The following is a 12,065-nucleotide window of genomic DNA, read 5'->3' on the forward strand; positions in this document are numbered from 1 at the left end:
AGGATGAGAATAGAGCAATTTGAAGATTTTTTTTTTTTTAAGGTTTTAATTTATAAAAGCCATCAAATAAAATAAAAATTGTACAAGTTACATATTGTTGTAATCGTACTGACTTGAAGAACATAAACAACAATTTCACGGCACAAAATTTTTTTTCTGTAAAATATGTGCAGCATATTTTATGGAAAATAAAGTCGGTCAATGCAAAGTACAATTAGTGTAACAAAAAGTAAGGGCTCATGTGGGTCTGTAGGTGAAATAATGCAAGGGCTATGGCTTTTTAAACACAAGGAGTAGAAAATGAAAGAGCAAAAAGGAAAATTGGCTCCATCCTTAAAGGGTTAATTTCATGGGACTTCACTTTTAAAACTTAACTGTCTCTATTATTGTTTATAGAAAAAAAAGTGCTGGGGACATGGGCTGCCATCTATCCATGGCCGCTTCTCCCTATTTCGCTGCTATGTGGGGGCTCTAGCATTGCAAGTCAAACATTTTGTCAGTAATAATGTATAAAATGTTTTGTACACCATTCTACCACAAAACAGAACACAAACAAGTTTTTATTCACTCAATTTATTAATAAAATGACTTTGTAAGATCGCTAGAAACACAGAAGCATAAAGTTAACAAAACAGTTTCTCATGGCTTTATTGATTATTTTTTTTAGTATATGCCCTTATTTTATGCCCTATAAGATTATAAAACATAAAAGTTCAATGTTTCCACATAATAAAAATAAAGCAGGTTTTACAATGTAAAAAAAAAAAAACCTGTACATTTTTAAAGGGACTGAAGGTCCCTGAGTTTTGTCAGCTATTACAGATAGAGGCGAGTGAATCTACAGTGAGATTTATTTGACAGATGATTGAAGCTGGGAATGGATTTGCCAAGAGAGAGAATCTCTTTTTTCCTTTATGACCTGTTCCCGGCTTTGGGCCAGTTCACATGGAGTAAAACTGGCAGAATTCTGTGGCAGAGAGTTCCGCCGCGGAATCCCGCCAGCCTTCATGTCATGCAGGTAGTCAATGGACATGTCAATTTTTCCAAGTGGAGAGAGGACGCGCATGAGTCCTCCCATAGACTGCCTGTATGACACAGGCCAGCAAGAGTCTTCGCCGCGGAATTCCACCAGTTTAACTCCATGTGAACTGGTCCTTTGGCTTCAATAATCTGTCAGATAAATCTCTGTGTAAAGGCACCCTTATGAAGCGGCTGTCAATTCTATTGATCTTAAAGTAGCTCCACTTTCCAAGTACTCAGAATTTCTGGAAAAGACACACCAGACTTCCATACCAGGGAAAAGCAGAATTACTTTTTAAAGACTGAACACATCATTGATAAGATTCGGATTAGGTAAATCTTACTGTAGATTTGCTAAACTCTATCTACAGCTAAAAACTAACATCTAAAGAACAATTTCACATAATGTTCTAAAGATCTCCTGCCCTGGTTCTTTCACTGACAAACCAACATTAGATCTATTGACTTTAATGGAACAAAGATGGCTAGTGACTACAGTGGTCTATTTCCCAAATGTTGCTTTAATTTTTGTATGATTTATGAGTTATAGGGAGAACTTCTAATAGACTTTAGTTTATTCCATTAATCTCTTAAAGTTCCTTAAAAAGGTACCTAACTCTTCGTGCCTGTGGCAGGATCCCTGTTCAAAACTCAGGCAGCTCTATGCAGCCTATGGAGCTTATAGCAGGTCCGTACTACACTTGCTTTAGGACAAAGTGCAGAGTCGCAGAAATTTTCAACGGGGATCTGTGCACAAAGTGGTAGGTACTGTATAAGGAAAATAATACCCTGGATTGACTGATGGGATAATCACAACAGAAAAAAAATATAATGTTCAGATTAATGACGTTAAGAGATCTACCAAAATGTATTTGTGCATTATTAAGTATATAATGATATGTTTCCTCTATACTTGTATACTCTTAAAGGAGAAACTTTACATGCCATTACACAAGCCTGTTCCCATGTACTCCACAGAAACTGGCTACAAAACATTACTTTCTTAGGCTATACAGCAACTGAAGTGTGTTAGAACACACACAAAAGCTTTGAATAAGTTTACTCTACCACCTTAATTCATTGTTTCCACTCCATCATTTTTTAAAACTTAATTTAGAAGCAGCACAGAGAAATACAGTGATTGCAGACAAAGCCAGAACCATACCCAGTGACTAACCAATTTAGCATTATGCATTTACTGAATCCAGTAATGGCAAATCTCAGTTAATCATGCTTGAATGCTTCCCTTATACTGAAAATGCTTAGGTTCTTCTTTAGCACACTTGAGCATAGACATCTCTACATTGAAAGAATGAATAGCTTGAGAACAAAAACAATGGTGTAGTTGAACAATAGACTTGAGATTTGCATGAAAAACCACACAAAAATGTTTGGTATAAGCAATGGGAAAGTATGAAAACTAAAATAAATTCCTGTCCTTGTGCTATGATGGGCTGCTATGCACAACTTTCACTTTTTTCAACAGTATAAGAAACAAGAGCTGCTCTACGATTGATTGCCACGGGCCTTATTATAAATCTCCATGTAGTCTCTTTCAATCATGAGTAACCCTGGGAGGTTACAGAACATGTTCAGCGCAACCACACAGTGTTCAGTTGTGTTTGGTTCTTGATACTGGTATCCATTTTAAGGACTTCTCTGATAGCCATTGTTGCATATGTAGATGGAGGAAGGGAGAACTCCATCTTTAATGCTCTGTATTTTCCTTCTGCAAAGAGCAAAAAACATGTTTAGTCAATAAAGAATTTTATTGCACACTCAGATATGTAACCCAAGTCTATCCTGTTTGACATCTAGAAGGTTGTTGGAAGTGTGTAATATAGCAGAAAGAACACAGCAGGCAGGATTCAGGTGGGAACTACAAAGTGTTATCGTTAGATGGCAGAAGAGTTGCCTTTCATATTGTTTTTTTCCTACTGAGAGAATTCAGATTCTAGTTGTAGGCAGTATAGGGGAACTCAAATATCCAAAAGGTTCTGTAAATTAACAGCTCATAGGAAGTGTTATGTGTTCTCACAATAAGGCTAGGTTCACACTGCGTTTTCAGCATCCGTTTAACGGATCCGTTTTTTTTAACGTCCAGAAAAATAGGGTCAGCAACGTTTTTTGGTCCGTTTTGGTCCGCCAAAAAAAACGGATCCGTTTTTTTTTAATAATGGAAGTCAATGGAAAAACGGATGCACACAAATGAATCCGTTTTTTGCAATCCGTTTTTCATGCGTTTTTTGCAAAAAACGGATGCGTTAAACGGATGCTGAAAACGCAGTGTGAACCTAGCCTAATACGTGCATACCTGTGTTAAAGACTGGCATTGGTTTTCCTTCAAGCTTCTCTACATCAGTTCTAACAAGAGGGATCTTCGGATCATCGTATGACACTACTTCCCTAAAAAATAGGATAGGTTTTATATAAACAAGAATTCATATTTATAACTTGGTTCAAAGATATTCTAGTAGCAGGTTACATGGATCTAACCTGCGACTAGATTCTAATAGGGCAGGGCATAAGTGTGTGCCCTTTATGTCGAAGGTCCGCTGCGCTATTAATGATAAAACTTTCCTTTTCTTTACATGTAAATTAGGCAGTTTGGTGCTACCAGCTCTTGCAGCAAAGTCACCGCCCCCAGTGCACCAATCCACCTCAATTATTATTTATTTATATATTTAAGTATTGCATTCATTAAAACAAAGTATATTAAAGCTGTATAATACTACTGCCATTTGGCCCAGAGTCTCCATATTTCACCAAAGCCCTCTCAGACCTCTGTCTGGCTATACATTTTATATAGATTTTATTTTCCCCACAATGAATTTCCATTCTGCCAGGACTAGAGGGTTTGTCCCCACCCATTTACTTGATACCAATACCTTACCCAAGGCATATAGCTTGTTGCAGAGGGAACCCTCTCCTCCATCATTGGGAAATGCCCCAGTAGCTTCTGGATATCACTATCACCCAGGACTATCCCTAATTTCCCCTCTTTATAAATTATTTACTTCCCACCCCAATTATTGGACTTTTCCACACGCCCAAACCATGTGAAAGTAGTCCGCTTTTGCCACATGACTTTTGGGCACTTAGACTTACACTTAGAGAAATATACTCTTTACAGAATTTTTCTCAAAATAACTCTATAGAAGGTATTGATCAATGAGTGTTTAATGTTACCCAAGATAATCTGCCAGGACTCCTCCTCCATAGGGTCTCAAACCTGCCTTTTCATTACACAGTTATTATTTAGATAACGCAGGTCAACCCCTTTAGAAAATAACAGATGAGCAATACATACCAGCTAACATCTTGAGGTCGTATTAATATTTTTCTGTATGCTCCAGCTAAGGAGTAATCTTTTACTCTGTGTCTCATGTTTTTTATATCGAGTTTGTCAGCAGCAAGCATTTCTTCATAATCTTCAGCAACTTTAGAAAACAAAATTAAAATAAAAAAACAGTCACAAATAGATGACAAAATCTGTATTATTCTGAATATGCTGCTGCTCATGTTACTTCCTAATGGGACACTTTTTTGATGCTTGGAATCCTACTTTTGGCTCTGTTCACACTACAGTCTGGGGTTTTATTCGGCAAATGTTTCCTGTGGAAATTATGGAAACTGAAGGACCCAGTTATACAAAAATGAGGTCTCAGTATCTAATATCTCTAGATCTGTAATATAATAAATTCTGGTAGGGCATTGTGGCTTTTCTTATAAATAGAAGCCACAAAAGACTAGTGTGGACAGAGCCTTGTCCAGTCACTGTAAAAGTAGGTGGCGGTGCATTAACCTGTCCTCACTCCTGCTGCTCTCGGCTTTTTCCTGCCTCCTATGACATTTGGTTTGAGCAGGAAATGCTTTCTCAGCCCATCTTTTGCTGAGGTGTGTTACTGCTGAGTGGGGTTTTACTCCTTAAATGAAGCATCATAAGCAGGGTAGGGGATCAGGGCAGGCAATATTGTTATTTTAAAAATCCGGAACCCTTTAAAAAGATTTACTATGACTGGAATAACACTTTAAATGGTCATTGACTTTTTATACAACCTATGCTTATTCAATAGTATACATTTACATTTTCCAAAGTGCAAATTAAAAAATACTGCTATTTTTACACTTTAGTGTCTCTACGGAGTCTTCGTAGGTTCAGTCAGTAAGGCCGCATTCACACGTTCAGTGTTTTTCCCGGTCCGTGAATGTGTTCCGGCAGCTACCTCAGTCATCCGTGCAAAACAGTCCGTTTTTCATCCGTTTTGCATCCGTGTCCGTTTTTTTCACGGATCTGTGTTAAAGCATTTTAAATTACATTGATTACATCACATCCGTGTTTCTCACGGATGAACATGGATTTCACATCCGTGAAAAACACAGATCTCATTGATTTCTATGGGGAATCCTTTCCGTGCATCCGTTCCGAGTAATGACATGTCCTATTTTTTAACGGAACGGATCACGGATCCGTGAAATCACGAACATCTGAATAGCCCAATAGAAAGCAATGGACTGTACAATTGTTCGTGCGCACGGATCCGTGAGCATGGACAACTTCCCGGAACGTGTGAATGCAGCCTAAGAGGGAAACCAAAATAGGACACAGGGAGTAGGGGGTGGATCTATGATCACAGGGCTCTGCTATCAGCCATAGAATTACTGCTCAAGGAAAGATGTCAAACTCCTCAGATTTTATGAATCGACAAGCAGCCTGATTTTTAAAAGCTATTTTTATCTGCCAGACAGAATTAGCCTTCTTGTAATGCTTATTTGTGATCAGCACATCACTGTACTCCCCCCTGCAGCCTAAGGCTGGGTTCACACTATGTATATTTGAGGCTGTATTTGGTCCTCATAGCAACCAAAACCAGGAGTGGATTAAAAACACAGAAAGGATCTGTTCACATAATGTTGTAATTGAGTGGATGGCCGCCATATAACGGTAAATAACTTCCATTATTTCAATATAACAGCCGTTGTTTTAAAATAAAAGCACATATTTACCATTATATGACGGCCATCCACTCAATTACAACATTATGTGAACATAGCCTTTCTGTGTTTTCAATCCACTCCTTGTTTTGGTTGCTATACAGCCTCAAAAATACAGCCTCAAATATACGTAGTGTGAACCCAGCCTAAGGCTGTATCCCCACGTGGAATGCCTGTAACGGACTCTTCCCCGCCTGGGCAGCATCTGTAATTAGATGCCGAGAGCGGGGGAACTGTACAGATCACAGCATCTAATTACAGATGCTGCCCGGGCGGGGGAGAGTCCGTTAAAGGTATTCCACGTCCGTGTTCCATAAGGAACACGGAACGTGTGAATGCAACCATAGGGTATGTTCACACTGAGCAAATGGGGTGGAAATTCAGAATCCTGCCTGCTTCAGTGTCAGATGGCATCTCTATGGGAGGGCTCGCGCACGTCTGCTCAAAATATTGACATTAGGCGTAGAGCAGACGCGCGCAAGCCCTCCTAAAGAGACGCTGTCTGACGCTGAAGCAGGCAGGATTCCGATGCGGAATTCCACCCCTGTATAGACAGGAGTTACCTTCATGAGACAACTACTTTAAACTGTCATAAGGTAGAGGATATCTAGCCTATGGAGGACCTCACCACTTTTTCCGGACCTGGTTTTACTGGAAACAGTTTGTAGATAGTGATGACTTCAAGGCTCTGATTTGGCAACTAACTAATTTTTTCGCAAGCCTCTGCAAAGAGGAGGGAACAAGGGGTATGAGTGAGCAGGAAGTGCTGCCAAGCAAACATATTGTACACAGAGATTCTGGCCAGGGACAGCGCTGAATTTACAGGTTAGACTGTTCAGGAGTCATGTGGGCATTTTTGAAGTTTTGCTTCAGTGAGATGCAGGGTCCATTTTTCTGCCCACATGACTCCTGAACAGTCTAACCTGTAAATCCAGCACTGTCTCTGGCCAGAATCTCTGTGTACAATATGTTTGCTTGGCAGCACTTCCTACTCACTCATACCCCTCGTTCCCTCCTCTTTCCATAGGTACGTGAAAAATTAGTTAGTTGCCATATCAGAGCCTTGAAGTCATCACTATCTACAAACTGTTTCCAGTAAAACCAGGTCCGGAAAAAGCATCTGTGACACTGAGTGGTGAGGTCCTCCATAGGCTAGATATCTTCTACCTTATGACAGTGTAAAGGAGTTGTCTCATGAAAGTAACCCCTGTCTATACACCACATACAGTATTGTACATCCTAGAGGAAGGGTGGGGTGGTTGTAGTTCCAGAACAGAACGGCTCTGTATAAGCAGCTTCTGTTCTAGGGGACTTAAGTCTTCATTGTTTTACATAGAAGGCCATTACAGCAGAAGGAACTACTGCACGATCAAGTGAGGCTGCATAATGAAGGGCACACTTGAACTGTAAATGCTGGTACAATCAACTGTGATGTGTTCCTCTCAGAGCTGATGTGGGCTCGGGATAGAGCCCTGGATCCTGGAGATACATATTAGTACAATTAAGAAGTTAAAGCTCGTCTTACTCACGTCTGTGCTTAGGATATATGACATCGAAACCTGGCAGTGGCATCACTACATCATGAATGGTGTAATTGTGAAGGTTACTTTCATCAATTACAATTGCAGATGCTGCAAGTGCAAAAATAAAGATTGAGTGGCGGGAAGATAAAAAAAACAAAACAAAAAAAAAAAACATTAAAATACACAAATTTTACTTGTAACAGATTGGAGGTCCCATTTTCGTATTTGGCTGTAACAATACATTCAAGAAATAAAATCAACGTTTCAGAAAAAGCTGTTGTAAGCAGTTGCCAGAAAAATGGTCACGAGGAAAATTCTGACCATTATATGGATCCTGTTTAAGGCTATGTTCCCACACAGTATTTTTACTTAGCATTTTGGTCAGGATTCTGCCACCAAAAACAGGAGTGGATTGAAAACAGAGAAAGGCTATGTTTGCACACTGTTGATATTTAGTAGATGGCTGCCATTTTGCAGTTTTAGAACAACCGGCTTTGTTTTAAAATAACAACCACTATTTGCCGTTAAATGACGACCATCCACTTAATTTCAACAGTGTATGAACATAGCCTTTCTGTGTTTTCAATCCACTCATGGTTCTGATTGCAAACTTACCAAAATACTAAGCAAAAATACTGTGTGGGAGCATAGCCTAAACAGAGGAGGGGAAATACTGATCCCCTCTCTCTCTCTTGCATACTGGTAAGCAGCTGCATCTGTGCAGCTCTCTAGCTCTGTTAGTGTTTGTGGAAGGGCTGTGGAGTCAGTAAGCCAGAGATAACTCTGCTTTAACCCTCCACTTCCCACACCAAGTATGAATCTTTTTATCTCTCCTGCTCTTTTACCCACTGATCTCACCCCTTCTGTTATCCTCTTTCCATACACTAAAACCTTTACGTCTAAATGCTCTCAATGTCCGCGCCGCCTCACCTACTGTCTCTGTTGCTTCTCACTGCCGGCGACATTTCACCAAACCATGGCCCCCCCATCTCTTCTACCCTGCATCTACCCTCCTTTCGTCCACCTTTCTCTACATCACGCCGCCCCTCTAACGCCAGACGCATCCGTCCTGATAGTCTCCAAAATGAATGATCCAGCAGGCTCAATTGTAATGAAAAAAATCACATCCCATTTATTAAATAAAAATCACCATGTGGTACATCTGCACACATGCCCCTAGCACAAAGCCGCCTCTAAACTCCTATCCCTAGCCACCTCTTTTGGCTTCACACAGTGGTCCTCTATGGCCACTTACAAAAAGGGTCACACACTGGACCTCATCTTTTCCCACCTCTGCCCTATATCTGACCTCACCAGCACACCTCTCAACATCTCTGACCACAACCTCCTGACATCCTCATCTGCCCCCCCAGTCCAGAACCTTGCCCACCCTCGCAGGAACCTTAGAAACCTCAACATTCAAACACTCTCTGACTCCCTCGTGCCACTCTCCACCTATGAACACTCTCCACTCTCTGATCGACACTAACACAGCCGCATCCTCCTACAACTGCACAATTACCTCAGCCAGTGTCCAGAGCTGCCGAGCGGCGCTGGAAGAAGTCTCACTCCAAGGAAGACTTCCAGATATACAGTCGAGCAATCCATGACCTCAAATCTGCCCTCACCTCTGCTAAACAGGACTACTTTACTTCCCTCATATCCTCCTTATCTCACAATCCTAGGCAACTGTTTAACACCTTCAACTCTCTCTTCTCCGCCCCCCACATCTCTTATCTCTGCCGAGAACTTTACCACATTCTTCAAGCAGAAAATCGATGACATCAGAGTAAGGGCCCTATTCCACGGGCCGAGCAGGGCCCAATCAACGATGTAAACGAGCGCCGATCTGCTAGATCGCCGCTCGTTTACTGGGTCTATTCCACGGCCCGATGATCGTTGAGCGAGGGCTGCAGGGACATAGTTACCGATGACCTTGCAGCCCATATTACCTGTCAGATCTTCTCCTCCGCTCTGTCTTCCTCCCCGGGTTCCGCGCGCTCTAGCTTCAGAATGGCCTGTCAGCTGACGAAGCGCTCAGCCAATTACAGGCCGGGGCGGTCCCGGCCTGTGATTGGCTGAGTGACCTGTCAGCTGACAGGCCATTCTGAAGCCAGAGCACGCGGGACCCGGGGAGGAAGATAGAGCGGAGGAGAAGACCTGCAGGTAATGTATGCTGCACTCCTCAAATAGTTGGTTGCCCACCGCGCACCGCTATGCCACTGCAGCGATGCGCGGTGGGGGAACGATGATTTTAGGTCTGGCCCTAAATGAACGATCAGCCGATGACACGATCGGCAAATCGTTCTCTCTATTCCACCGAGCGATAATCGGCCGAATCGGCCAATTATCGTTCCTGTGGAATAGGGCCCTAAGCTTCACCTTACAGTCCCCTCATGCCTGTCCAGTGCTCTTCCCCACTAACTCGCCTCTCCACCATCACGGAAGAACACCTCTACAAACTACTCTCCACATCACATCTCACCACCTGCGCACTTGACCCAACCCCATCCCACCTTATACCCAACCTCTCCTGAGCACTTGTCCCAGCACTAACCCATCTCTTTAATCTATCACTAACTTCTAGCATCTTCCCATCTCCATATAAACATGCAACCATCACACCCATCCTTAAAAAGCCATCCCTTGACCCTACCTCCTTATCTAGCTACCGCCCCATCTCACTTATCCCTCTTGCCTCAAAACTCCTGGAACAACATGTCTACCAGGAATTAGCCTCCCACTTTTCATCCAACTCGCTTTTTTGACTCCCTGCAATCTGGCTTCCGCCCCCCACTACTCCACAGAAACTACCTTAACCAAAGTGGCCAATGACCTGCTAACTGCCAAAACCTCACGCCAATACTCTGTTCTCCTTCTCCTTGACCTATCTTCTGCCTTCGACACAGTCGACCATTCTGTCCTCTTACAAATTCTCTCATCCCTTGGTGTCACTAGACTATCCCTCTCCTGGATCTCTTCTTACCTCTCCAACCGCACTTTTAGTGTCTCCCATTCTCACACCACCTCCTCTCCTCGCCCGCTCACTGTTGGTGTTCCCCAAGGCGCTGTGCTCGGGCCTCTTCTCCATCTATACCTCTGGCCTGGGACATATCATAGAATCCTACGGCTTCAGGTCCCACCTCTAAGCTGATGACACTCAGATCTGCCTCTCTGGTCCGGATGTCACCTCTTTGCTATCTAGGATTCCAGAGTGTCTATCGGCCATATCCTCCTTCTTCTCTTCCTGCTTTCTAAAACTCAACATGGACAGAACAAAACTAATCATTTTTCCCCCATCCCGCTCCACCCTGCCGTCTAATCTGTCAATCACGATCAATGGCTGCTCTCTGTCCCCTGTCCCCCAAGTCCGCTGCCTTGGGGTCACCTTTGATTCTGCCCTGTCCTTTAAATTACATATTCAGGCCCTGACCACCTCCTGCCGCTTTCACCTCAAAAACATTACCAGAATTCGCTCTTTTCTCACCCCTGACTCCACCAAACTGCTGGTACATGGTCTAATTATTTCCCGCTTGGACTACTGTAACATCCTCCTCTCTGGCCTTCCATCTAACTCCCTTGCTCCCCTCCAGTCTATCCTTAACTCTGCTGCCCGACTAACCGACTTTTCCCCTCGCTTTACCTCTGCCTCTCCCCTCTGCCAATCCCTTCACTGGCTCCCCATTACCCAATGTATTCACTTTAAATTGTTGACCATAACTTACAAGGCCATCCACAACCTGTCCCCTCCGTACATCTGACCTGATATCCCGCTACCGTCCCTCACGAAACCTTCGATCCTCCAGTGACCTTCTTCCCCCCCCCATGTTCGTACCTCGAACAGCCGCCTCCAAGACTTTGCCCGAGCCTCCCCCATACACTGGAACTCGCTACCCTGACACATCCGGCTCTCATCCACCATCAAGTCCTTCAAACGTAACCTGAAAACCCATCTTTTCAAAGTTGGCTATAACCTATAATAATTCTGCATCACACTTGACTGACTGCACTTTACCTCCTGTTTCTCTCCCATTACCTTATAGATTGTAAGCCCTCGCGGGCACGGTTCTCTTCCCCATGAACCAGTGTGCTATTTGCCTTTATGTAATGTGTTTTGATCTTGTAATGTTCCTGTTTGTTACCCTTGTCGCCTGTATAGCGCTCTGGAACTAAGGGCACTTTATAAATAAATAAATAATAATAATAAGACTCCAACTCAGTCTTCTGAATTTTATCAGGCACAGACTTAAGACTCCTTCCCATGGCCCAGTCAGACACCAAAGAAGTTATTTATTAAACTGGTGTTAAGTAGAACTGGCTCAGCAGCTTCTTGCTAATGTCCTACATGATCCTGGGGCGACTTCTGAGGGAATAAGCAAAGATATAAAGCAAATTCTCCTCTTTGTGTTTGTACAGTGGATACAGCTAGTCACCAGCCACCATGTCCTGAAGAATTCACTTTGCAACATGTCAAAAGTATGTATGGCAAGATCCACAGTTTGCCTGCAAAGCACTAGCTTGCTTTGT

The 12,065-nt window shown here is 42.7% G+C and overlaps 1 protein-coding gene across 1 annotated transcript in view; it reads right to left on the reverse strand.

The window, feature by feature from the left end:
• Positions 1–557: 557 nt before the first annotated feature.
• PUS7 (pseudouridine synthase 7) overlaps positions 558–12,065 on the reverse strand; it is a 53,116-nt gene continuing 41,608 nt past the window's right edge. The window contains exons 13-16 of the mRNA XM_069977771.1: positions 7,545–7,646; positions 4,331–4,460; positions 3,335–3,426; positions 558–2,749 (exon numbers count right to left, since the gene is read on the reverse strand). Coding sequence (XP_069833872.1) covers positions 2,613–2,749; positions 3,335–3,426; positions 4,331–4,460; positions 7,545–7,646 — 461 coding nt within the window. The 3' untranslated portion in view covers positions 558–2,612. The remainder of the gene's footprint in view (positions 2,750–3,334; positions 3,427–4,330; positions 4,461–7,544; positions 7,647–12,065) is intronic.

Source organism: Dendropsophus ebraccatus, chromosome 1 (genome assembly GCF_027789765.1).
Source record: "Dendropsophus ebraccatus isolate aDenEbr1 chromosome 1, aDenEbr1.pat, whole genome shotgun sequence".
Lineage (NCBI taxonomy): Eukaryota > Metazoa > Chordata > Amphibia > Anura > Hylidae > Dendropsophus > Dendropsophus ebraccatus.